Source organism: Ischnura elegans, chromosome 3, assembly GCF_921293095.1.
Source record: "Ischnura elegans chromosome 3, ioIscEleg1.1, whole genome shotgun sequence".
Taxonomy (NCBI): Eukaryota; Metazoa; Arthropoda; class Insecta; order Odonata; family Coenagrionidae; genus Ischnura; species Ischnura elegans.
The window spans coordinates 66,407,659-66,434,226 of record NC_060248.1 but is presented as its reverse complement, the minus strand read 5'-3'; the positions used below and the strand labels follow the sequence as shown (position 1 = coordinate 66,434,226).

At 36.4% G+C, this 26,568-nt stretch overlaps 2 protein-coding genes across 3 annotated transcripts; one reads left to right on the top strand and one right to left on the bottom strand.

The window, feature by feature from the left end:
• Positions 1-597: 597 nt before the first annotated feature.
• Positions 598-8,050, top strand: LOC124155979 (39S ribosomal protein L44, mitochondrial). Of its 2 annotated transcripts, none has more exons than XM_046530228.1 (6): positions 598-863; positions 1,752-1,860; positions 3,260-3,517; positions 3,600-3,684; positions 4,763-5,087; positions 7,197-7,700. In XM_046530228.1, exons 1-6 carry the CDS (start codon positions 797-799, stop codon positions 7,298-7,300), a joined length of 948 nt encoding a protein of 315 aa, XP_046386184.1. In that variant the 5' UTR covers positions 598-796; the 3' UTR covers positions 7,301-7,700. The 2 variants fall into 2 exon arrangements, with proteins under 2 accessions (XP_046386184.1, XP_046386183.1); XM_046530227.1 differs by lacking the exon at positions 7,197-7,700 and adding an exon at positions 7,745-8,050 and having other exon boundaries at positions 599-863.
• On the bottom strand, positions 8,032-26,568 carry LOC124155978 (centromere protein J). Its single transcript, XM_046530226.1, has 11 exons — positions 26,163-26,568; positions 25,939-26,072; positions 25,505-25,835; positions 21,187-21,329; positions 20,876-21,019; positions 18,284-18,701; positions 15,714-16,102; positions 14,346-14,504; positions 13,350-14,248; positions 11,874-12,066; positions 8,032-8,372 (listed from the first exon to the last, which is right to left on the bottom strand). The coding sequence occupies exons 1-11, from the start codon at positions 26,323-26,325 to the stop codon at positions 8,229-8,231; spliced, it is 3,117 nt and encodes a 1,038-aa protein (XP_046386182.1). The 5' UTR covers positions 26,326-26,568; the 3' UTR covers positions 8,032-8,228.

The window sequence follows — 26,568 nt, the reverse complement described above, 5'->3', positions numbered from 1 at the left end:
TAGCACTTACATATTAAGAAAAAATATAAGAATACACTTACAATTAAATAGAGAACAAGTGACAGAAACAATTAAATTAAATATGTATATGTATGAAATATTATTAGGTATGATTCAGGAAAAAAATTAATGTGCAAAAAAAATTTTTTTAATCAATACAAATTTCCTACTTCTACGAAGATCAGCTTTTTAGGATACATTTAAAGTTAAAAAATACGATTCCAAGTTACCTATGGAGCTTCGAATTACAATTTACAAACAATATATCAATATAATTGAGCTCTGATTGAGATCCATACGTAAACAACACAGCCCGCTGTCTTTTGAATGCGGAGGCGTGAAAGTTTACGCGTTTACGATTGGTTACCGGGGAGATGAAAAATTTCTGTAAACAGAGAACTAAAAATATGAATTTCATCGTATGATTTTCTCAATCTTGCAATTTTAATATTTAAATTTACGGGTAACATCACTTTTTATTCAAAATTTATGGTTTAAATTAATTAATTTCAATCATCTTCATACAATTGCGGATTATGAAATATACTTTACCGGAAGTTTTCATACATTTATGGAATGAAAAAATGTTACGCGATATCGCTTAGTGAATGTTTTTGTCTTGAAATTTTTATTATTGTTTCCCTTTGAGCACTTTTCATAATATTTGGTTTGTTTTTAAATAGTTCTGAACCATTATATACGATTTTTGAGCGTAAAAGTTGACGTTACTCAATCCTAGAATCTCATCCGAGCTAGGTGAACTCTTTTAAGGTCGTTCGAAAAATCAACATAACTTATGACACTATTACTTCGCCAGTTATTTAATTCAAATGGCCTTAAAGGAAGTTTGGTTAACCTTGCAGGTTTGTAAATTTCCTTGTTATGGTTTTAGGTATTCTCTGAAAGGTATATCAGAGTATATATTTCAGAAAATCTGCGTTTTATCATATCTCGGGGGCGGCTGCCTATGTCAACCTTACTATTCGTATATCTGGCATGTATGTTGTAGGGATTGTTCTTTCCCATAATGACTCACATCAACCATGTGAGATATTATCTTTGCTGACATATGAGGAAAATTGTCGTATATGTTCCTGGAATTCCTCCTGAAATTATCTGATTAACTTCCTTACTCTCACCCTTGCCAGCGACGTAGACGTTGTACTAGGTTTGAGGTTTCTGTAACTCTTGAACGTCAATCAAATCACAATCTTGGAAGTACCTTGAAGATGTAATGATGGAGGGTATGCTTAGGGAAGCTGAATCATGTGTTTTCAGCATCTGCATTTGATTAGTGCATGATCTGCCCTAAATTATCCATGTGAATTTGAGCAGTTACTCAACATTATAAATCAGTTTACCAAATTTCTAGTTTAATATACCGAAAATTCCACATCAATAATTATTTGTCATAAACGAAAAGAATTTCTTGGTGTATGCCTCATTGCCAGTTGGCGTCTATCTATTAATATCACACGTTATTTGACCAATTTTTTATGAAACCCTTTGTATCTTCTTTGCAAGTTGACTTTTTTGCAATAAGCAGTAATGAAGGAATAGTGAGTGTGGAGTACATGATGGTTGTAAAAAGTTATTTTATTTCCGACATGCCCATTCTGGGATATCATTATAGAGTAAGAGTAAATGGGTAGACACCATATGAGACAAGTATCAAGGATTAATTATCCAACTATGGATTATGGATATTCTGCACAACTTACTCTAATCAATCTTCCCTTCATCACTTTCAGCTCAAAGAGGTATCAAACGATGGGTAGCACCTACCCGCATGGAAATGAGAAAACGTAAGGAGAAAATGGGACCACAGCCAATTTCTAGACGATCTGCATTTGTGGAATGGTAAAAATATTTTCTCATTAATATATTGTAGTGATTCATGTATGCAATTTTCATTTAACGCTCAACTCCCAAGTGGTTGATAAATCAGCTACTGGGTCCTATCTGCAATGTTTCAGATTACAAAGTTTGAAATAGCCATTAGAGCAAGAGAAGAGTATGGATTGTACTCATTGAAAAGGAATGAAGTTGTTGAGTCTTAAGCATAGGCGGATCCAGGGGGGGGGGGGCACAGGGGCATGTGCCCCCCCCAGACCCTTAAAAATATGCTAGATTTTTAATATGGTCCCATTCTCATTTCGTTCGTTTTGTATAACGAGGTATCCTTGTGCCCCCCCCTGAACAAAATCCTGGATACGGCCGTGCTTGTGCCCCTCCCAGAAAGAAATCCTGGATCCGCCCATGGTCTGAAGTATATGCGTGTGTACTTGTTACTCTTTCTACCTCATTTTGGGAAGGACACATAAAATTTAAACGCAGGTGGTTTAACTGCCTTAAACTCCTTATGTGCTAGTAAGGGCAAGGGGGAAAAGCTCCACTCTGTGCCTGGAAATCCCATATTGGCATGCTAATTTAAAGGGCATTGAAGGAGAGGACTGGCTATAACATGATCAAGTGAAGTAAAACCGTTTTTCCACACAGGAGGGATTTATGGGAATTTAAAATGCTTGAATACACAATACCCAATACTGTCGTGTTTGTGATAAATTTGAAGTCTAAATTAAAAGTATAAGCCTTCAAGGTCCTAAGTTATGAAATTTATTCTGAAAAATATGGATTAGTTGAAGAGCATAACTGGAAATTCTCATTTGAAAAAGTATCTGAAAGAAAATCATCACCCTCTTTCCGGTAGATTTTTGAGTGCCTTGGTAGAAGATGCAATAGGGGGGGGGACAACTATGTTGCTTCTTCTTTAAATGTTTGCTGGAGGATGCATTAAATGGACACCTTTTTAGTTTCATTGCTTTTAACACTCAGCAAAAGTAGAGGGGATCCTGGTTCAAGCATAGCCAGCGTGAATGATTTTTCCTCGGTAGAATTTTTGCATTTTCTGTACTCTGGCAGGTAAATGCTAAGGTTCACCTCTGGTTGGTCTCTGCTTTTTCACTAATCATGGGTACTTCACTCACATTTTGTACTTGAATATATTCTTGGAATATGACAAAGGAGAGAACTGCATACCAATGAATTTTTTGATGGAAAGTAGACCACTGTTAAGCTTAAGTTTTCTCAAAGAAATCCCTTAAGTGGCTAGTGAGGAAGAGCTTAACAAGATGCACCTTTACAATCTGTTCAGCCTTCTACACCTAATTATAGCTTACTGTAAATATGCTTGCCTTCAGAGAAATAAGATTAAATGTTTTTAGATCAAATCTGTCTCAAACTTTCATTATCACCACAGGAACTATGCAGCTGAGATTTATGCCTTTGGGAAAAGGCTTAGTGAAGATTTTGAAGAAGACCTATTGAAGCAGGCATTAACCCACAAGTCTTATCTAGATGTAGAGATAGAGAGGCAAAAAGAAGTTGGGATTGAAGATGGTCATTTAACTTTGAAAGATAACACAGGTTTAATTGAAGAAGGAGAAAAATTTATGACCTATTACATAAAAGGTTACCTCAGAATTATGTTACCACAGTTTCCAGAGGAAGGGATATGGTAAGAGATATTTTGATATTATAAATACATAGTATTGTAACTCATTTTTTCATTATTTAAATGCACTTTTTCCTATTTTCAGTGCAGTGCATGACTACTTGATGACAAATGAGGTCCTTGCTCATGTTTCATCTCACATTGGAACCAAAGATATTCTGTTGTGTGCTGTAAGTTTACAGTTGTGTATATCGTTTCCATATTTAACAGAATCCTCATCAAATTCCTCTTTGCCTCATCTGCGACTGCTATGCCACTTGCTAATGATAGCATGCTAATTTTTTTCCGGTTGGTATTCACTTGTCATTTCACTGAGGGCTTATTCGATGTTAATACTGAAAAAAAGAACTGGAAAAGGTGCACAACCTTGTCTCACTCAGTTCCTGTTTTTTGCCTAGATTTTGATTGAATTTTATTTTTTCAATAATTTATGTAGTGGAGTAACAGTAGAAAAAATTATTGATTTTCATTATTCATTAACAATGTAATTAACTATTGAATTTCAATGATGTCTCTGCGTTTATATGTCATGATGTATGCTGTACTAGCCAAATCTAGTCACTTACCTTCCCATGAGGAAAATAGGGCAATTGGAAAGTTCCTTGGAAACAAAGAATTGATGTTAGTAAATTCCCTACCTTTGCAAAAATTTTCAGTGTTGCATAGTATCCCTGTAGGGGTTAGATAGAAGATTGGACTTTCTAGTCCCAATCTTGCTAAAGTTGAATTATTGTTATTTTGAATTTCACCCTCCTTCAATATTTTCTGCAATATTTATAAAAAAAGAAATTCTATCCAAAAACACCAGAATTTTCACCTTTAGATGCAAAAATACACAGGCTTCTTATGTAAATAAAAATTCCCTTTTAAAAGAGTAAATATTTCTTTACTTTCCGACAAGGAATGTGTCAAGTTTACTTGGACATTTGTGGTAGTATTGCAGAAGACGATTAGTGTCGGATAACAATTCTTGTTTATTTTTTTCGAAGATTTATTCAATGGATAAGCTATTATAAATTAAGAAAATGTTACCTACAATGATTTAATAAAATATTCAACATGATTTTAACATTAATTTGCCTTTTATAACGTAAGAATTAATTTTTAATTATTATTTCAAATATTGATTTTAATATGTACACAATGATATGTATGAATTCAGACCATTTTTAAAAGTTTGTATATTAGAAGTGTGGTTTTGTGGTTGTCGACTTGAGATGCACATGAGATAATTATTCAATTTTTTAGGAATATCCGCCCAGTGAAAAAACATTAGCAAATACCATAAAAGCTATAGTCGGAGCATTGCTTAAAGGAGAAGAAAATAAAGAAGAAGCTCAATCAACAGCTGGGGGATTGGTTCATGACCTTGTGATAACTCAGCTTGCTGGAAGAGATTTAAATGAGCTGTGGGTTGGATTAGGAGGCAATGCTATTGCCACTCTTGCTGCCATTCTTCATCGAGATGGAAGGGGACCACCAGAGCCGAGATTACTCTACGAAGCCGGGCCCTCCACCATCCTAGCCTCATATGCTGTGGGAATTTATTCTGATAAGGAACTGGTTGGATGCGGTTAGTATGTAAATGTAGTGATATTGAAGAACCACTCACATATTAGTGTTCAAGGAGGTAGTTGTCCATAAAATTATTCAGTGGTGGAAACTACCAAATCTATCTATGTATATGTTTGGTTTTTTAGCTTTTAGTGTTGTAACGGATTGTATTGCTTGGGATTTACGTTATCATTTAAAATTTTTTCAATCATTGAGGTGAACTCATTCAAAATTTCTAAATGTTGGATTGCCACTATCTGCCCATAAAATTTAATTCTTGAGAGAGCGATAGTCAGTGCTTTGTATAATTTTATTGGAAATGTAAGTGACAGAAAAAGCAGACTCAACTTCCATTCCCATCCTTTCCATGTCCCCCACCCATCCCCTACACTTTCCTTCATATTCCTTCCCAAGTCATGAGTTTCTGCCTCTACGAAGAGTCGGATTGCCTTACTTTCGCTTCCTGTGGCCACTTTCCATCCTCCTGTGGGAAACTGCAGAGCTGGGTGGAAGACAAAGACAATGACTGAGGATGGGGAAGGGTAGGGGGGGGAGGGTCAGCAGAGGGGGGTCGGCTCAGAGGAGTCGTGACGAATAATGTAAACGGGTGAATAAAAAGTCATCTCTCCGGTAGTCTCTGAGTTTCCATCCAAAAATCCCTGCCAATTGATCAGCGACACCCCTTCAAGTATCGGGGGTCTTACAGAAACAACATTTTGATCATGGCAAGAATCGGAAATGCTGACATGATTTTCTCATTTTGGATTAACCCCAGCAAAAAAATGACAAAAAAATTGCTGCGAATTGTGTTTGCTTTAAAAAAAATTTCTATTCTAAAAATATAGCTTCTCTTTTCCCTTAACTTCTATACATAGTTTGATAATTTTGTGTAATAAATTGAAATCCTATTTGTATGTAGCAAAACCAAATAGCCATCTATGGATAGTATCTTTTCATTAGCTTTAACAGAAATAATCGTGATGGATCGGTAATAAATGGCTATTACCACCCAGTGGTTTTGCCTTTTAGATTTAAATTTGGGTTAGGTTGTTTTTGCTGGAAAGGATATTTTCCTCTGCAGTGGTTTATGATTATAGTTCATAAGGAAAAGACATCATCAGTAAAATGAAAAATGGAATCTAGTATTTTGGAAATTTTATTTTATAATTGAGGATTGTATGAAAGCTAGTACACTGCATGCAACAATATATGACAATGAGGCAACTTTATGCAGGTGTCAACAGGAATCTATAACATCTTCAGTTGTATGCAAGCTGGCTTTGTGGAATTTGCTCATAGTTAATTTAATAAGTAGATCACTTTGCATAGTCCATTCACCTTATTTTTATTTGTTACCACTCCACTGGTTTTAACTATTTTCTGTCATTATTTCTGCATATTTCCCAGTCCAGTGAATTTCCTCTGAAAAATGACTAAGGAGTGTTGAAACCAGTCAAGGTGTACCAAATAAAGTGTGTGGAATGGACAAAGTGAACTTGTTAATTAACCAGGCATCCATATGACAAGTAGCTTTGAGCAGCAGGGGTTGTACACTGTAGGCGACTTTGTGCTAATCACTCTGTGATGAACTCCTACAGGAAAGAAGCAAAACTCAAGCTAGTGGATGACCTGCCTGTGTAGTCCTATTGAAGTGTCTTACTTTAGTGAGTCAGAAATGTCAAGGGTGGGAGAATAGATAGGGACGGTAAACCATAGTATAAGGATCAAAGGGAAATCAATTGTGAAATTTATATCGCTGCATAGGTAGAGAAACACAATCAACTTTGAGGAAGCTACTGTTGGTGAGAGCCCTATCTTGATTGTGTATGCCACCTGAAGGTATTGCTTGTTTGATCTGCTTTATGTTGCCCTATCCAATTCAATTGAACTCTAAGAGATTACATTTTTGACCACTCGATTGGATGTGCCATGCACAGCTTCCATGTGATGCTCATGTTGCGTGAGCACTTTGTCGCATATTGCAGCTTCCAGTGGAAGGCCAGTGTAATACTGTGTCCATAGCTTCCTTTCAGGCGTCCTCATTCATTTTTCCCTGGTCTTTTATGATTAAACAGCACGCAAAAGATGTTTTCAAAATCTGTTAATTTCTATTTGTGATTCATTGTAGAATGCCATTTCACCATTTGTCAGAAAACAGTTGCTATGAATCATGGTTTGAGAAATGGGAGTACACGGGAGCCTTTTTATAACAAACCTGCTTCAATGAAGTAGCACCAATAAACAGGCTACAGTGTGCAGCAACATGGATGAATTCATTGAGGAAATAAAATTAAAATGTAATTATTTTAGCATTAATTCCCAAAAACATCTTGGAGAAAGAGAGGGAAGAAACCTTAGGAGTAGTTCACTGATCTTGCACCCGAGGACCACAAAATACTGCACCATTGTAATGCACTTTCTAAGCCAAGAACATCACAGAAGAACACTTTTAAGATTTATCACTATGGTACCCTCATTTACATCACATGTTTCCCACAAATTTACTGATTCGGTAACGTGACCTTGGTGGTGAAGTTTATGGGTGAAGCCAAGTTTTGTTCTCCTTTGCAATAGCAAACTTCAGCTGAGGAGTAACCTGTATGTGTTCATTATAGACATTCTTTTACCCTCTACTGTCCTCTTATTACAATTTCTTGTTTAATCATATACTTAAAGGGTTTGGTGAAAATGTTGAAGTTGCCCAAGATATGGCTGCAAGAGATGCCCTGAAGAGGTTATTTCATACAAGAGACAACATGAAACCTCTTCCTTTTAATCAGCAACCTAGTGCAAAGCATGTTTTGCAGAGGAAGGAGAAACCAAATATTGGCGTGGACAATTGGTCATCTAGTGAACTCAAGAATATAGTGAAATACTAATTTCATCAGCCATTAATATTTATAACCATTCATTCATTGTTGTTACAGACGTTGTGTGTTACCTGTGATTTCATGGAAATTAAATTTCTGTATAAAATAAGTATTTATTGTGTCAATTTTATCTTATTTAAACCATACAAAAACTATTTAACTTTATAACTATTTCTCTTAATGCTAAAATATGTCACCTTGGGCAACAGAACAATTTACATGGCGAAAAAAGCAATCACCATCACTTTGGCTTATATCATGGTTTAAAGAAAATCACTTTGATCGTCTTTTCAAGAACTCACAGCATCTGGATTCTGATCCATGACTAAATTTCCATCAGCATCTTTGAGACGTATACGACCATTTGCATACCTTGTTTCTTGAACACCATCTGAGTAAACAATCTTTACAGTCCCATCGGGATACACCCTTTTCTGAAAAGTAAAAGAAATACATTAATTTACTGCATTAGTTTATAATCTCGGCTAAATTGATAAATTGACCCAAGGAATTACCAGCATTAAAATACATTAATGTATTTCAAAATACACACCTTAAATACAACAAGATCATAAAAGATATTTTAGATGTGAAATCAATGGCATTAAATATGTTTATAAACACTTCAAAAGCACAAAAAAGAAGTCAGAATTAAACCTTGATAATATATTCTTTTAAACAATAAAATTTTATTGTTAAATGACTCAAATAACAACATGTGTCCTTATGATTATCAGTACTGCACAGGCCAGATGTATTCTACTGCATCACATATTTCCCACCGGGGAAAGTTTTCGAAAAATAGAAGTGCTGGATTGTATTATACATTTTACTGCAATTTCCAAAACCCTTCTTTGCTATGGCTGCAGGAAAATATTTTTCTGCATTCCAACATAGTACAGCAAATGAATCTGCCAGCAACGCTGATTTAAAGGTGATGCGATGCAATGAATAACAAAATTAACTAATCAAATTCATAAGACAAGTATATTCAAGTCAAAGAACAGCCTTAATCAGAAATTTCACTATTTCACAATGCAAGCCCCTGTTGCATCTGACGCACACTGTTCTGGATCTTCTTCTTTGTTCCTTGGTGCTGCAGACACAGCATCTGTATTCTTTTCTCCCATCCAGTTTCCTTATTCCCGGTGAAATATGGCCCCTCACTTCGCACTCTTCCCTGAAATTCAACCACTCAGCTCCTAAGTTTTCAATTATACTAATTGTGTATATGTATAAGTCTTGTCAGAGGTTTTCCAGGTTCTTTGAAATTTTCCTTATACATATATTGTGTAGCTATTCAAAACTATCCTCCCAATAATGTTGAACGCTACTTTCTTCCAATATTTTAATGTTTTCCTTTCATCTAAATATACATAGAGCATCATGTCTGAAGAGTCTACACCTCCCATATACTTGTTAAAATCCAAAATTACTTCCGGTTGCACAGTTTTTTTCTCGCGGCCTTGACTCAATTTTGTCACTTCACTATTCTTTGCAGTCGCCTTACTGTAAAGAAGGATCACAGGTCCTTTTTGAGAAATTTTTTCCCTAAATGCACTGGCTAGAATACACCCAGAACGGAAAACATTTTTTCCCCGATGGTGACCTTCTTTTTGAAAAACTCTGGCAGAAATTTTCTGTTTTTTTTCCAACAGTTCCTGTAATACATGTTCCCATTTGGTAAAGTTTGTTCACTAAGGGAACTGACATTTTAAAAAATTGTCCACAAAAACATGGTAGCCTTTGTATAAATAATTGTTCATCTGAAGGAGTTTCAATACCACTGCATATCCCAGCCCATGTTCCTTCACTGACATCTTTCTTCATCAATTGATCTACCTTTGTAGGTAAAGAAACCTACGCAATAATTTGATGGTGGTGCAATAATGGTGCTTATTTGGCAGGTACTGCAACAAACTTGTTTGGTTTTTTGTCCCTACCAGACTTTCATCTACGCTCAGAGTTTCGTGAGGGTATAAAGGTATCTAAATACATTATTTGCATGGTCAACAAGGGGTTGTTACCTGATGCAAGGGTCATATCTGGGATCGTTATGGGCCATACATTTTTTAGGGTCAACCAAATGAAAAAATCTCAAAATTTGCTGGAAGCGATTCTGTGGAAACATTTTTCCAAACCAAGGGATACTCTGAGAAGGCAAAGTCGACCAATATGAAGCTATGGTGGGTTCCCGGATAATTCCCATGTTCAAAATACAGGTTAGGAATCCTTTCATTTCCGCAAACGCAACCGTTTCCCACTTCAGTGGTGGTGATGATCTTGCAGAATGAGAGGTAATGTTTTGTTTTGCATATCTATTGGTTTCAGTGACGAAAAGGTTCAAAAGAAGGTCCGTAAAAAAAGGCTAACATGTAGAATTGGTGGTGAGTTAAGTGGTGGGGCTTTCTTGGGTCCACTTACTTCTTGGAACTTAGAGGGAATTGGTTCTTCAGGAGCTTGTACTTCCCTCCATTCTCCATTGTCACTGTCTTCGTAAGTGTCTAGCTCATCCGAAGACTGAAACGAATGCTGATCTTCCCCGACTCACTGTCACTTTCAAAGTAGTCTGACTCACTTTCATTGGATGAACTGACTAAAATTTCCAAAATATCCTTGTCTGTTATACCTGACGGTCCAGCCTATATGGGTGATATTTTCTGGAAAAATATCACTCACATCAATCAAAAATGGCACCAGACTTTTATATGCAGATTTTGCAGCAATAATGAACTTTGACACAAATTCAAATGACTCAATGCACAGAAAATACAACGCGAAGAAATGTATCCGAACCTCTGATGCACACGAGTTGATGAAAACTAAGCCGTCGGGACTCCGCATGCAAACCATTAGATTAGTAACTGATGATGCATTCTCAGAAGTTGCCCACAAAGTAGGTGTCAGCTAAGCAGTGATACAATGAATCACTTCCGTAGGTAAGGAAGATTAGGATAAAAAACTGAGAAGCCATCACTTACACGGCGACATTATCGGCCACTTGCTGAGGTTCGCTGAAAACATTTTATTCGCGTGCCACACATGATAATTTTACTCTTATGCTAGTGTACTCTTCCTGTAAACAAGAAGTATTGTTTCCTTGTGAATAAAATTTAGTAATATGATTCGGATAAGAAGATTCCTTGTATGTCGATACTGAAAATGGATTTGATTGTGATAAGGAGACGCCGAAATATAAATGCAGCGGGCGGGAGATTAGAGGTTAGATAAAATGTTACGTCGAGGAAAGTACAGAGTCATAGGTACCAAAGTATTACATGAAGAAAGACACACGTGATGTAGTGAAGAGAATAACAATAAATCACGCATAAAAGCGTGCATAAGCTTGTTGAGAATATCATAAGGTCATTAGTCAGCTACGGTGGCAATTTACAAGAGGAAAAACAAAGTTCAATAAGCTGTCAGTGTACATAATGTCAGAGTGCATCAAAAATTACATACAAAGAACATTTAAATTAGAAAATTATTAAAATTTATCCTATGCATCACTTATAAACGAAAATCAGTAACAACGATGGAAAAATTTTCTAATTTCGCTTAGTTATAAAGTGGCGTAAGAATTTTGACAAAATGAGTCAGATTTTACAAAGAGTTGCCGAAATAACGTCCATTAAAATATTAAAAGTATAAAATAAATCATATAAAAAATACCTAAGGATAGCAAAATATATAAACATTCATTATAAAATAAATTAAATAATTAAACATTATAGTTTATGAGAAATATTGTTCTATGCGAGCAGCTGATATATCGGCCGCTTGGGCGTATTAGGTAGGAAGGCCGATATATCGGCCGCTTGGGAGTGAAAGGGTTAAGGGAAGGTACAACGATTAGTTGATATATATAAAAAGATAAGCAATAATTATTCACTCAATAATTACCTTGATTACCAACATACAGACACCAAAATTACCTTATATTCCTTTGTCTGATATTCCTTCTGACCATTAGGCAATTGGATAAGTTGATCGCCATTGGCTTCGATAGTTGCTACTGTTCCATCTTGAAGCATTACTTCCTCCTTTCCATTTGAATGAATTAATCGTACAGTACCATCAGGAAAAGATACTTCTTTGGTGCCATTCCAATGGCGTTCTACCTGGCCACTATAAGAGCAGAAAAATAATATATAAAAATCCATTAGAAATTCATTGAAAATAAGGAAATAAAAATTGAACAACAATTTTCTTTCAGTGATACATCAGCTAAAACTGTTATAGATGCCTATTTTCCAACAAATTGTATCCAACAATCTTATCATTTTTGTCTAAATATTATGTGATGCCTATTGCCCAACAATTTGTATCCAACAATCTTATCATTTTCATCTAAATATCATGTAATCAGGTATTGCTTGCTACTCATTTCTTATGGCCAGATAAAATATTTGTTAAGTTAAAAAGAACTCATTTTTTCAATTACTAACCCACGCTTTGGAGAGCAATTGTTTTCTAACAATGACTCGATAAATCGATACTTTACACAACAATTAAAAGAAATCAGGTACCATCCAGAGTCCAAAAGAGCAAGTTTATCTGTTACTCATGGATTTCTAAGTTTTCATTCCACAGAAGTCATAATTCTCAAAATCATTCACTCCAACCTATTGCAATCATCAAGGATCAAAGTTATACAATTTGTATTAACCCATGTACTAGACTAAACAAATAGTTTTACATCGAATCTGATCCTGGAAAGAATTCTACTTCTAAATCATACTATGGAAGTGAAGCATTATATCTCGTTAAAATTTTTGCAACCAGAAGCATACCACAACAAAGCCCTTATGAGCTTGGCAATCAACAAAAATACATAAAATGATCAATCTTCTCATGCTTAACATAGTAGGTTCTAATTATGTATGTATTTCAAATTCTAAATCAAACACCATCATACTATGTTTTACTATGTGCAGTACCCTATCATATGTCAACAAGATTCAGGTTATTAGCATGATACTTTACCCACTCTACCACTGAAACTCTCAATTGCAGAATGTGCTCTCAAGCAGGTTCGATTCCCGATATGTCTGTCGTGTTCACAGATATCCCAACAAGAGAAAACTACTTTCTAGGTGAGATGTGGGCAAAAGAATGGTTCAGAAAACTGGAGGAATAATTCCTAGTTGGATTTTTTTACCCAGATTCATACTGCAACGCATGCAACTGAATTTCTCCTGTACTAAGGGCATGTAATTTGAAAATTCCAGATTGACTGAGAACATTACAAGGACAAAATTTTAGAAGATGGACTTCTTCAAGTAGTTCCTGAGCTGGCCCCATTCATATGCCACTGCATTTTGCTTTATCTTTTCCACTACTGTACACATGCATTTACTAGTAACTACACTACACAAAAAAACACACCATACAAATTAAAACACACTTACTTAGGAAATTCCAAGACTTCAAGACCATCAGCAAAAGTGGTGTGCCAAGTCCGTGTTTCTGAGTAGTAGTATCTGACTGTCCCATCTGCTAGTGTTTCCTTCACATCACCATTATAAAAAAACAATTTTGAACTTTTTCCATCAGGAGATATGTGCTTGAAATTACCATTTTCATACCTAATTTCACGACTTCCATCGGGGTTTATTTTTTCCAATGGGTATACTTTCACAGAGACTGTCTGATTAATATTTCTCCGGGCAGAGACAGTTTCTCTTGATATTTCATCAGGGTATAAGGAATCACATACAATTTCTAAAAGCGATTTATCCAATGTTTCACCCCCTTTCGCATTCTCTTCTTGTGAATTTTTCAATGTCCTTACACTAGATTCTATCAATGATTTACACTTGATTGCATCACCCCTGTTATGATTCACAGTTGATTTTACAGTCCCAGTGTCAGAAATACCATCAGAAGTAGTCTTCAAGTCAACATCAGCATCGTTTATGATGTAACCTTGATCTCTAACATTATGTTCTCTAATAGTATGAGCCACATTGGAAAAAACATCATCAGAAGCTGCTTCATCCTGCATTAGGTCAGGAACACTGTGTATACGACGAATTGATGCACCCACACCTACAGCATTCTTGCTAGAAGTACCCTGGCTAGTTGCTAGAGTTCTTCTCCGTTGTTGCACCAAAGCTCTTGGCTTATTTTGATTAGGTTGCTGTTTAACTCCCATTTTGGATTCCTCTCTCAGTAATGTAGAGGGTATAGGTTTTAAGGGAACAACATCTTGGGCTATTAGATCTCTCTCACAGTTTTGCAAATCGCTAATCTGGTTGTTAATAGCATGAAGACTCTTGGCATTTGATTTGCTACTTAGTCTCTGGTACTGTGAAATAAAAGTACATAAAGTAAAAATCAGTAGGAAAAAAAGATAAGATGAAACCTATTGCAGAAAGAAAGAGAATTCAATCAACATTAATTACCTTTTTTGCCTCAAGAAGCTTCTCTTTTTTGAGTTTTTCAACTTCCTGTTTCAATTGTAAATTTTCACTTTCCAAAGTTTTGAGTCTAGTTGTTATTCGAGCCTGGGCAGCAGCATTTCTGCTTTCTTTTTGTCGCATCTCTTGTTGCAAAGAAGACAACTAAAAAGTATTCAATAAGAGGAGAAATAAATATTCTTAATACCTAAACAGTTACTTGTTGAGTCAATCCAAATGTTCCCATGCAAGAACTTTTAAATGATTCCCCAAAAGAATGTACAAAACTTTTCTCAATCAAATTTACAGTACAAGTTAGGAAAAGTAGCAAATAATCACCCACAAAAGCAAATGATAGTAATGAAAACAAACTCAAAGTAAAAAAACATAATACATATTTCAGTCACAAAGATAATAGAATTAAACTACCTGTAGATGTATTACAATGAAATGAAACTGTCTCTTCAAAGAGAAAGGGCTTCACAAAAATAAGAAAGAAGTCAGCTAAGAAACCAACCTAAGGAAGAAGTTCATACCTAGCTTAAAACCTACTTAGATACCATCTAAAAGCTTGCTAATTAAAAAAATGACGAATGAATGGAAAACGTGAATGAAACCAACATTTTAAGAATATTATAACAGCCCTTTATTAATTTTTGAAAATATTTGCTTGAAAAAAATTAATTTAGTTACTTGTATTATACTAATATCATTTTTCGTAGGTTTAAAGAAAATTTGTTGAAAACTTTCGTTTCAATCCAGTCCTGATTTTCCTAAAAACTTATGCGATTTTTGCTTATGGGAAGGGGAGGGGGGCAGCTGTCCCCTCCCCTCCCTATAAGCAAAAATCTCTTTTCTTTTGGTTTTCTCTTTCTTTCTGCCCCCTAACCCCCCCCCCCTAGTCCTAACCATGGGCATGCCCATGGTAGCCCCAAGGGGGCATTATCATGGTAGTCCTAACCATGGGCGTGCCCATGGTTAGGACTACCATGATAATGTTTGGTAAGTAATCACTCACAACCTACAAAAAAACATGTCACGAGTCCGACATGAGCAAAAAAATTATAATTGTTGTCGGCTCCTCCTAAACCAAACAAGGGAGGGTGCGGCTGGGAGAGATCACATTATGTCCTATAGATGTCATAGTAACATCATTCATTGCATGATTTCATAAGTGGTGCTCATGGCTCATATATCATGATGCCTCTTTTTATTGATTCCACGATGATTGAGCATACTCAACATTTATGCATAAGATCTTATATAAGAGAGATGAAAGTTTACATAAAAAGACACCAACAAAAAAGCAATGCATGCATTTATTAATTATATGAACTTTAAAAAAAATTAACCCTTTAAAAGTTATTAACTTGCCTTTTGCTGAAGGGATTGGATTTCTTCTCTTTCTTGCTTTGTGGGCTGGCTGCGCAATTCCCTACAGTACCGTTCGAAAACTTGCTTTTCTCTGTTGAATTTCTTTCTCTCCTCTAATACAGTACTTTTCAATATTTCTTCCTTCTCCTGTAGTTTTCTCTCTGCCTCTTTCTTTTCTTTAAACCAATTTGCATGAATCTGTTCATGCTGCCTTTTCATGTGGTTCAATTTGTCATTTTCTTTCCTAAATTTCTCTATTTCATGCTCCAACTCAATCATTTTTTGACGCAACACATCACTTTTTATAACAACAGTTGAATCTTGTTCAACTTGATGATCATTTTGGTATGATTCATCTTGAAAATGTTGAGACTTTGAAGGGATATTTTCTGCAAAAATAAAGAAATATACAGAAATAAAAACATAACAGTAATTAATTACAATACACTGCATTACAACTATGGCAAGACAAAGAATCATCTCAAAAGCAGTTTAAGTAAAATTCCCACGTCACTGAAGTAATTAAACTATGCTTCCATCTTGTAAAAATCATGTTGATGATTACCAGCAATTCATATTATGTTTTTTTTGGAAAATTTTATTTAAATAGAGCTGATGACCACAGGTTTTTTCATCTAAGAAACACTGAAAGCACCAACTTACCAAGCACCAGAAGGAGGATGGACATTTCAATAACTTTACACAAGATGTCAGACGGAGGACAATAGATGAACTTGAGGAAATGGAGATAATAAGGCAAGCCTTAAAGGGATTCCTAAATGACATGAGAAACTCCTCTTTATTATCCATTTTCCAGTTCCTGTCATGAGTGAAATTGACTATCTAAGCTGACTGAAAGTCTCTCAAACAAGGGGAGACCACGTACCTTGCTCCGCCTTTTTTAATGCAGTATCTTTTATGGCATTCGGAATGACGAACACGTCACTGAGCTGATAGTGGTTCCATTGAACGGGCCTTAGTTTGGCTGTAATTAATTAATTTTCAAGAGGTATTTTGAACAAGCACTATATATTCCCAAAATAACATAGCATCATACAGATGGTTTGGATAGTCATTTTTTCATCTCCTCCATATAAAATGCTGCAGAGTTTGGAATCAGATTGGACTCGGTCAAGAAGAAGGTGCAAATCACTTTGAAAATAGGACAGTCACATCAAAGTGAACAACTATCTCTGATTTCCCGTTAGCCCCCGTACAATATTCCTTGAAGAGTCCATGGTCTTACAGTGGAGATTGGTCATCCAAGGTAATGCATATCAAGGGGAAAGCAAATTGGAAAAATTAAATAGTCACATATGTAGTTCATTCATGATTTTTTTCCAAGTAGTTTTGATCTAAGTTTCTCTGCCATGCTTTCCTAGCACCTTTAGCATCAATTCTATTGAAATATTTGTAATGCCCTAAAATATCTGAGGCCATTAGCAAAATATGTCACAAGGGACAGGGCTGTTTGCGTGGCAGAGGATGGTTCGCAAACAAAGGAGAGATCTGGGGTTATCATAAAAGGGGAGGCTGGAGAAGGGAGGCAGTGACCAAACCGCTGGCAAATACGATTAGAAACGGAATCAACACCATTTGCAGAATGCTTGCAGGTTTGAAACTTTCTGAATGCAGTTAGTTTAAAAGATACATTTTAAGATGTCACCCCACCTGTTGCTTTTCAACCATCTCTACGTCATTCGGGAGAAGGTATATAAAGATTGAACCCAAAGAATTAGGGGCTTGTTCTTCTACGTTTTGTTTTGGAGTGAGAGTGCCCAATGTCACTGTGTAAATTTTAACTGTTTGACAGAGTCCGAATAACGGGCCCTTCTGCTTTACATGGCAAATTGCATTAGTATTTTCTCATCCCTCGTTACTTAAGCTCAAGCTACGGGCAACTCCATAACCCATTTCTTCCAAATCTCATAGTAATTTCTCAATCCTGTTTTAAGCTTCCCTCCCCCTTGGGGATTTGGGAAATTCCACAAAGTCGCCTGCACTTAGGTTCTCGTAGGCACATCCAGCCATTTCGCTCACGGCCACTCTACCAGCTCCACACTCTCCCAGGGACTCCGAAAAGGTTTAAGTTCCTTTTTCTTTTTTTTGAAATACAATCCATGCACCATTATTGATACCCGACCCCAAGGGTTCCCATGTTAAATTTAGTTCGGGTTCGAGTCCAGGCCTACCCCGGGGCCCGGTCCCTGACATATTCATCTCTTATAGTGGGGGATGGGGACAGGAGGGAAGGAAAGAGAGAAGAGGGTAGGGTAGGAAACAGAAACAGTACGGGTGGAATTCAAGGACTGACAAAGGATGATGCAATTAACAGTTCAAAGATCGAAGGATTCTCAGCACTCAACTGTACAACATATAAAGTGCACTGACATTAAGTTCCTGTCTTACTTGGCAAAGCAGTGATGTATATATTTTTAAAAAGATAAGTCAGTCTATATTCATAGATATGTATAAGCCACAAGCCAATCCAGCAGAAGATCTATAATTCATTCAAAACCGTCCCAAAAACTCACCGTGAGTAGGGTTAAAATAAAAATAGGAGTACCAACCTGTAACACACTGAGACCTTGCAGAGTAAGACTTCACATCATCATGCTTATCTGGGAGTTTTATGCTTTCTGGCTGCTTTGATACCACTGAACGTTCACTGTCACTATCGGAATTACTGTCATCATCACTCCATGCCTCAGTGTCTCCAAATTGTTTCTTCATTCCAACTAAGGACTCTTCCACAGATGACTCCTCAATGCCTGGGTCAAACTCTCTTTTCTCCACATGATTTGAAAAACGCACCCGAGCAACATTCTGGGTGGCAACTGCTTTGGGCAAAACGGCTGACGCAGCTTTATGTGCTTCAGAGTAACAGCTATCAAAAGAGGAATCAAAATCCCTTTTTGTATCATCACTCTCCTCACCACTCGAATCCAAGCCAAATGGCAATTTTTTATTGCTCACAGATGACTGCTCCTAAAATAAAAAAATCATTGGATAAAAATCAAACTTTCATTTAGGATTATATACATACAGGTAAAATAAGAGAACTAAAAAAATATAGAACTTCAAAACTACTAATTGCACCACATCAATGAGCCATTTTTATAGAAAAGAAAATAACAACATTAAGGAGATTATATCATGACTGAAACACTCTAAACAAATACTTTATGAACATTAGGTTTAAAAAAAGACTTCCCTTTCTCAGATATCATCAATTGATGTAAGAAAGCAAAATATGTGTTCAAAGAAGGCGGATATGTTCAATGATTACATATACCTTTAAATTAAAGGTAAAGTTCTAACTTTTGAAGTGACCCGACTTTAAGAAAATTCCTCAGACGAAACAGCATTGGCCTTGAACGGAATTCAAACTGGATCTCCTGAATTCACACCAGTGGCTCTACCACTTGAACTATCAGAGTGCTCTTCCCCATCTTCTTCCTCAGGGAAGTTTTGTTGGCTTAAGAGGTCTAGGAGATTAATTCTGACAGAGGTACACTGTCAAATGACAGTATATTTTGTGCATTGCACCAATACCAAGACTAAAGGCAGAACATAGAACACTAGGGCATTAATCACGGACATTATTCAAGGGAAAAAACCGCATACAAGACAGTGGCGTCAGACCAAGGCTAAAATCAAAACTTAGAACCAAAACCACCTTGTCATCTAAAGCCAACAAAACTCCATGAAGGAAGAAGATGGCTGGGTAGTTCCAAGTGGTGCAGCACCTATTATGAATTCAGGCTCAAATCATGATGAAAGCAAACGATTTCTTGTCAGTGGAATCTTCCAACACTACATGCACTTTCAGGTGATATTGTGTTGAAGGTTACATGCATTAGCAGGGATATTCCCTCTCTGGAATTGGTCAACTTGCAGGTGTGTCATTACCCTGAAATCACCTCAATTACTTTCCATCGCTAGTATTTTAGAAAAATGGGAAATAATTCGAAAGTAAACAGTAACAATGTTTTCCTACAGTCATGAACACTGCATAGAGCGTCGAAACTATACAAACTTGAATTTTTACCGATCAATCTGAACATTAACATTAGGCATCTTCATTTTTTACTCAGGATTTTAATACTTAATTTTTTCCTCAGATGAATTTTGACTGAAAAAGTGACCTTGTGTAGTATCCAGCAGCCATTGCTACGCGTGAGCCGGTACGTAGGCATGCTACTCCAAAGTGCAAGTCTACGAGATGACCCGCTCGTGATCGGCGGATGTCGGTCCAGGGGTAGATAAGAGGGTTTTTTGGACCTTCCCATGGGGAAGATTAAAGGGGTATGCCTAGCTTGGCTCGTGGCTGAGTTGTGGCGTGGCGACTGGCTGAGCTGGATCGGCCCAGAGGCTGGGGACATATTTGTTCATTTGTAAAGGGAATAAAGTCACTGCTTTTTTTATTCAGAGTGATTCCTTTTATTTCCAGTACCTGATCCTTCCATTCGAGAGACGTTCGTATTGTCGCTAATGTCTCGTTCGAAGACGAGCGGGATACCACACTTGATGCAAACTAATTTCTTCGGTATCATTTTAGAATTACTTCACAAATAATCTACATTCAAGAGGTGGATAAAAGCTAAAGATTTTCTATAAAAGTGCACATATAAAATGAGAAATTATGCAATGCTAGACAACTTCACATATATTTAAAATTTTATGAAAGAGGGGGATTCAGGGGATCCCTTAAGTTTCAAAACCACTGTAAAATAAATGCACATATTAAAATGGCCACATAACATACATAAGTAGAAAAATATGGAATGTATACCAAACATGAAATATTCAAATGGTTTCATCCAGTGCTATTAACTGAAATTATCATTGACATCTACAAATAAAAGCCATAGAGTCCAGACAACAGAAAATTCTTGTGTAATTTAATTCTAAAATGTGCAGGGAAGAAATTCATCGTAGAATGTAATATGCAAAAAAGGAACAACACAAATATGTAACTAGTTTGATCATGAAAAGTTACCTCTGACTGATATACATAAGAAGAGCTATTCAGTGGAAACTTATCACAAAAAAATCGTCAAATGACCTAGTTCCTAAAAACCCTAAAGTTAGTAAACTGATAGGTTAATAGATTTGAAGGCATGTGAGAAGAGAATCAATGTCAATCATAACTGCATTACCTTTTTTTCCAAAATTGCTTTCAATGGTGTTGATATTACAGGAGCTTCCATAAACTGTAGCAGTGTTGAGGATGAAGAACAAAAGCTTGAATCAACAGCCATCTGCTCCAATAACTCAAAGACTTGAAGATCTACTCCTTCGTACTATTAGAGCACAAAGAAATGATTTTATAACTGAGTAATAACATTATAAAAATTTATAGTGTAAATAAGTTACAGAAACTAAAAGTTAAGATACGAATCAAGCCTAAATATGATATCCTACCAACACAACAACTTATTTCAGTAAATTATCAAACTTCTAGACCCACCTTACTCTTTTTATCTTCTTTTACCGTCTTTTCCTCAGAACCTTCATATTTATTGTTAACTTCTGGTTTCTTCTGTTGAATCAAAACATTAGCCCATGTTGGGCTTTCAGAAGTAGACCCTCCTTCACCATGGCCTCTGAGCTCTTAAAGAGAATCATTGGATATTAGTCTGATACCCATTCACTAATGAATTCTTCTAATGAATAAACTTCTGAATTCAATTCATAGAGCTAATACCCTGCAGTACGCTTCTGACACAGGCTTATCTATATCTCTCATGCATTGCTAGCCAATGTTTTGGAGTGAATGTACCAAAAATGCTTACAAACACCAATTTGCCAAATCTTTGTCTTGGATATGCATATATCACTCAAACTATTCACAGAGGAAATATTAAAATATTCATCACTTACAAAATAAATCTAATTATAATTTCACTCCCTAACACTTAAGAATCAGGGATGGCAAATGGGCCTCTTTTTAGGAGAACTACCTCACTGCAAAGTCACTTGCACTGTGAGACTCTGTGAAGTAGTTAAGTCCTCAAGAAGGGAGGAAGGAAGAAAGAGAGGAGGATGGAAAGGAAAGAGGGGAAAAGTATAAATGTGGTGGAAGGGGGAATAGAGAGGACAACGAGATGGAAGCAGCATGACTGATTTCTTAGAAAACATGTGTACACAATCGTTGTTGCCTTATACAAGTCCCCATTACTTATATAGAATTTATGCTTGAGATTCAAATAGATAAGTGTTTTGGAATGGCTTACATCATAAGAGAAATTTAAAATACTACAGTCAAAATCCCCAATAATAAAAGATAAAAACAGAAATGGAAAATGCTTAAACAGACAAAATTTATAGCTGATTTATAAAGCCAACACAATGGTGCTTCCCAAGTGCAGTGGCCTTCAGATCATTGAATACATACAGTACTCTCGTTATTACGAAGTTCACGGGACCGTAAAACAGGAGGTTCGTAATAACGAAGTTAGAATTAACGTTTCTTGTAGAAATCGTCGAAAAAAAATCGTATATTATAAACGCGATTAAATTACGCGGAAATATTCATAAACAGGAAAATTCGTTTCCGTTTCTCAACAGAAAAATGCGGTATGACGTACTCGAGGGTTTATAACTTCCCGAATAGAGTAAGTCCGATATACGATCTAGATGCATTGCAATACCTAGTTCATAAGTTTATAAACCTTCAGTCCGGCCGGTGAGAGTTGTCCGATGACAGGCAGAATGGTCTAGGCCGGGAAGGGGGTAAGGTTGCCAGGTAAGAAAGGGAAACGCCTAAAAGGAGTTCCGTGAAGAAAGGAGCCGGAAGGGCGGACGAGCGTGAAGGACCCAGAGGAAGAATCACTTGTTTTCGTGATTCGATGAAAGGGCATGTTCTATGGATTAGGCTTATTTCGGTGTTCTTTATGCGTTTGACAACATTGTGTAAATAGGCGATGGTGTGAGGTGCGTTTGGGGGACAGCAATTGGCCGTAAACAGTGCTGGCGCAGGGTTATCCGCCCCTCCTACTATGCCGTCATCGGGCAACTCTCGCCGGCCGGAGTGTATGCAAGGCATCGAGGAGTACGGTTATCCTGCAGAATGCAATACTGCATAACAATTGTGCGCTAACTCACGATTCAGATGAGCTAATCTAGCTGGGCGTGCAACGCAGCCAGAGCCCAAAAAAATCACTTTCCGCGGCAAGGAAGAACATATGTGTCTCATTTGGACAAAAAACAAACGAAAGACGATATTTATGTAAACAAATTTGGAACCTTATGGAAGTGAAGGATTCTGTCTTTTGAACAGGCCACTTGAACATTAGAGGCGCAAAAAAGAAAACAGAAGGAATGCTGAACTTGACCTTGGCTGGAAAAGGGGAATGAAAACGTTGGAATACGCATGCTAAACATGTTGGAGAAGGAGTTGGTCGCCGATGTTCCCGATAATAATTGACGATAAGCGATGATATTTTCATGTTCCTTATCAGCAAGGTTGAGGGCAGAATAAAACGGCAGGATACAAACGTGAGGCAGTTTATTCCCACGACAAAAATGTTATTAATAAATGATGGACATTGTGGTTGAGAAGATGTTATGAATAGTGCTGTAAACGTGCATTTAAATCACATTTTTTCTCTCCTAATCTAGCAGTTGCTAACATAAGGTCCTTATCCTATAATCATAGAGATAGAAACGGGCAGCTGTAGTGTTTCACAGGTAAATCGTCGGTCCATATTAGTCATTTCTCCAGCTGCTCACTCGCATTGTATGCCCTCCACAAAGCTAACCTGTAGAATTCGGCCTCGATATCTTAAGTAAATCTTTTCTTCTTTCCAAAACATCCCTCCTTGTATTGCGATTCTAAAGATATCATCCTTCTTATTAAAGATCAACTCATTATTACGTATTTCCTAGTTGAGAGTTTCCATCGCCTATCGAGACCAATTTTTGCTCATTTTTACTTTTAGGACCACACCAGGCATGAAATAGACAATCACGAACGTATATATATATTTGAAATAATGTTTTGTGAATTCACTTCGCGGTATGGTGACATTATAAATTCAAAACTAAACCTTTCAGTATTACATACAGTACTAGTGAAAAAACTCAACCGGTTTCGATCTTTTCAGGTCTTTATCTAGAGGTTTATGATAATGATAATGCCCTGAAAAGGTGGAAATCGGTTAGATTTTTGATGCATAATGTGTGGAATACAACAAAGTTTATTTTTGTGTCCATAATATATATATATATACATATTTATTAATTAAAATACTCATGCAGATGATAAATAAGTATGAGGCCTGTGTGTCAGCTCTTGGCGATGCTTTTTTGTCAAAGGCCCTGTGATTGGTTGGTTTCATCCAATTGGATGAAAATTTAGAACCTGTCCTATCCATTTGTACAAATCGGTGTTTTGTACAAACGATAGGACCAAAAGCCAGTTGGATGAAATTTTGACCGTGGGACAGGGTGCGCGTCAGTTGCATCAAATTTTGATTCAAATTTGACCGTGGGACATCAGCTTAAGATTTCATTGCGAGATAGTGATCAATTTCGAGAAATTGGTTGAGTACTCCATCAAAGAACTCATCATATATACAGCTGTGGCAGAGGCTCACAATATTCAAAGGTGTAAACAACAAAATGAAAAAAATAAGGTTTATCCATCAACGAAGCCACAAGAGCAGTGGAATTTTTTTAAAAAGAGTAATGGCAACTCATTTTTTAAGAGAAGCCTAATGAAAACCTTGAAAATAATACAGAACAACATTGTAGGCCATATCTTGAGATATGATGGCCTGATGAAGACAATAGTCGATAATAGATGGCAAGTTTGGAAAAGGATTGGAATGGAGAATTGAGCTGATAGCTGTATCAAACCAATTTTAGGATTGCTGACCAGTGATGATGGTGATGAATGACTACTAAACTGAAAGGAAGGTGTTAATATGACGCAGGAAAAATGCGAATGCTTGAGGTTTTAATTTACATTTAAGCTAAGTATGGACTTAGGATGTGCTTTAATTCTGTGATAAGAAGTATTCACCAGAAGATATTGAACACGTAGTAACACAGCTCAGCTCCGCTAATACTACCTGATTGGCTCTCTGAAAAAATGAGGTAGCAATTCTCCTCTCACAGAAGAATTACACGCCTTGGTAAAGCAAACTTTACATGTGAATAGAAAAAAAAAAGTCTGGCAATGATAGTAAGAAGGAAAAAAAATGTGTTCATGAATTTGAAATAAGAAGGAAGGACAGAGTGTAGACACATCATGGAAATGCCACTGCAGTGATTTGTATCCTTAGAAAATTGGACGTCTTCTCCAAAGTTAACATGAAATTGGTAGTGACTCAGTGAATCAAATTCCCAGTACAGCAATACTTTATACATTAAACATGTCAATGGATGTTCAGTACATTGAAACACTGAAAATAAAACACTATATTTAATGTTCGCTTCAAAGTCTCAATGTTTGTAAGAATTGAATTGTGATTCACAGAAAAGAAGGGTAGCATTTGAGAGAAGGGGTATTAAAATTCGATGAGCAGAGGAGAATTTCCAGCTGCCTGGTTGGGGAGATCAGGATGCAAGGTTAAATAATTTCTGACCTAAACCATTAGTTCTCACTCAACTTTAAAGCAACCTAAATCAACATTTCCCTTAAGAGTAAATTCTTTAGTGACTTGTAAAGTTATCTACAATTCAACTATCACAAAAAGGCTGACATAATAGCAATATAAATTAAAACAAAATATAATTGAATAAAATCAATTGATAATTAGTTAAAAACTAGAAATTCTTACCCCTTTGATTTTCGGACGGGTGAGATGATTTCACGGGGACAATTTTACAGCCTGAATTGCTCACACTTGACAGCGGAGTGGTAGCTGATTTCATATTTTTCGATAAGCACTTTTTATTGGCTCCATCAAGTTTCATGCGGAATCTCTTCAGACCCTCTCCTTTCTTAAGGAACTTCCTTTTCTGACTCTGTTCTGTGGAAACCTTTGGTTCTCCCTTAAGCATTATCCCAGGTTCCTCCATTTTAAGCTTTTCTTCCAGTAATTCTTTGAAATCTTTATGAATAGGCTTTACAGGTATATCGTCCAAGGAGACATTTCCAGCAACATTCTCCTACAGAAATAATATACCAAACACATCCTTGCCAAATGACACAAAATCAATTATTCAACTACACAAAAAATCTTACCGAAACCAATGTATTTGAATTACGTACCTTGTCGTTATCGGAATAGTCCGAGGCTCTGTCATTCTCTCCGTGATTAGAGGCAACAGGATCATTTCTTCGAATACTATCTTCAAATACAGGATTAAATGGATGCTCCTTCAATGGAAATGCTTTCTTATCCGCTTTACGGCAAAACGTTAAAGTTACAATGAATTAGTGCAATCATCAGCCAAAGAATTCTTTCGAAGTAAGAAAAAGTTATTTATGCCTACCATTTTTCCGAAGACCAATCATCTCCATCGTTTTCTTATGTTGCTTCATCAAAACCTCTTGCTGCTCCTTCTGCTGACTAAGTAACTTTTCCTGCTGTTTCGCTTGCCATTCCTTAAGTTCTTGCAACTTCTTAAACAAATCCCCTTTATACAAATCACCCATTATCTGGTAAATTTAGGAGGGGGTTTTCGTTTATCCCGCGCAATGCGCATAGAATTTAAATGATTCAATTTTTACAAATTATTTTATACAGCTGCACGTCTTAAATCTTCACATAAAAACTCTGCTTCTTCCGAATTTCACCTTCAGATGATAATATCAGCAATTCCATCGTTGATCCTCCATCAAAGTTCCCTTATTTATAAGGTTTGACAACTCTCACTTCATTTTTTAATAAAGAGTAGT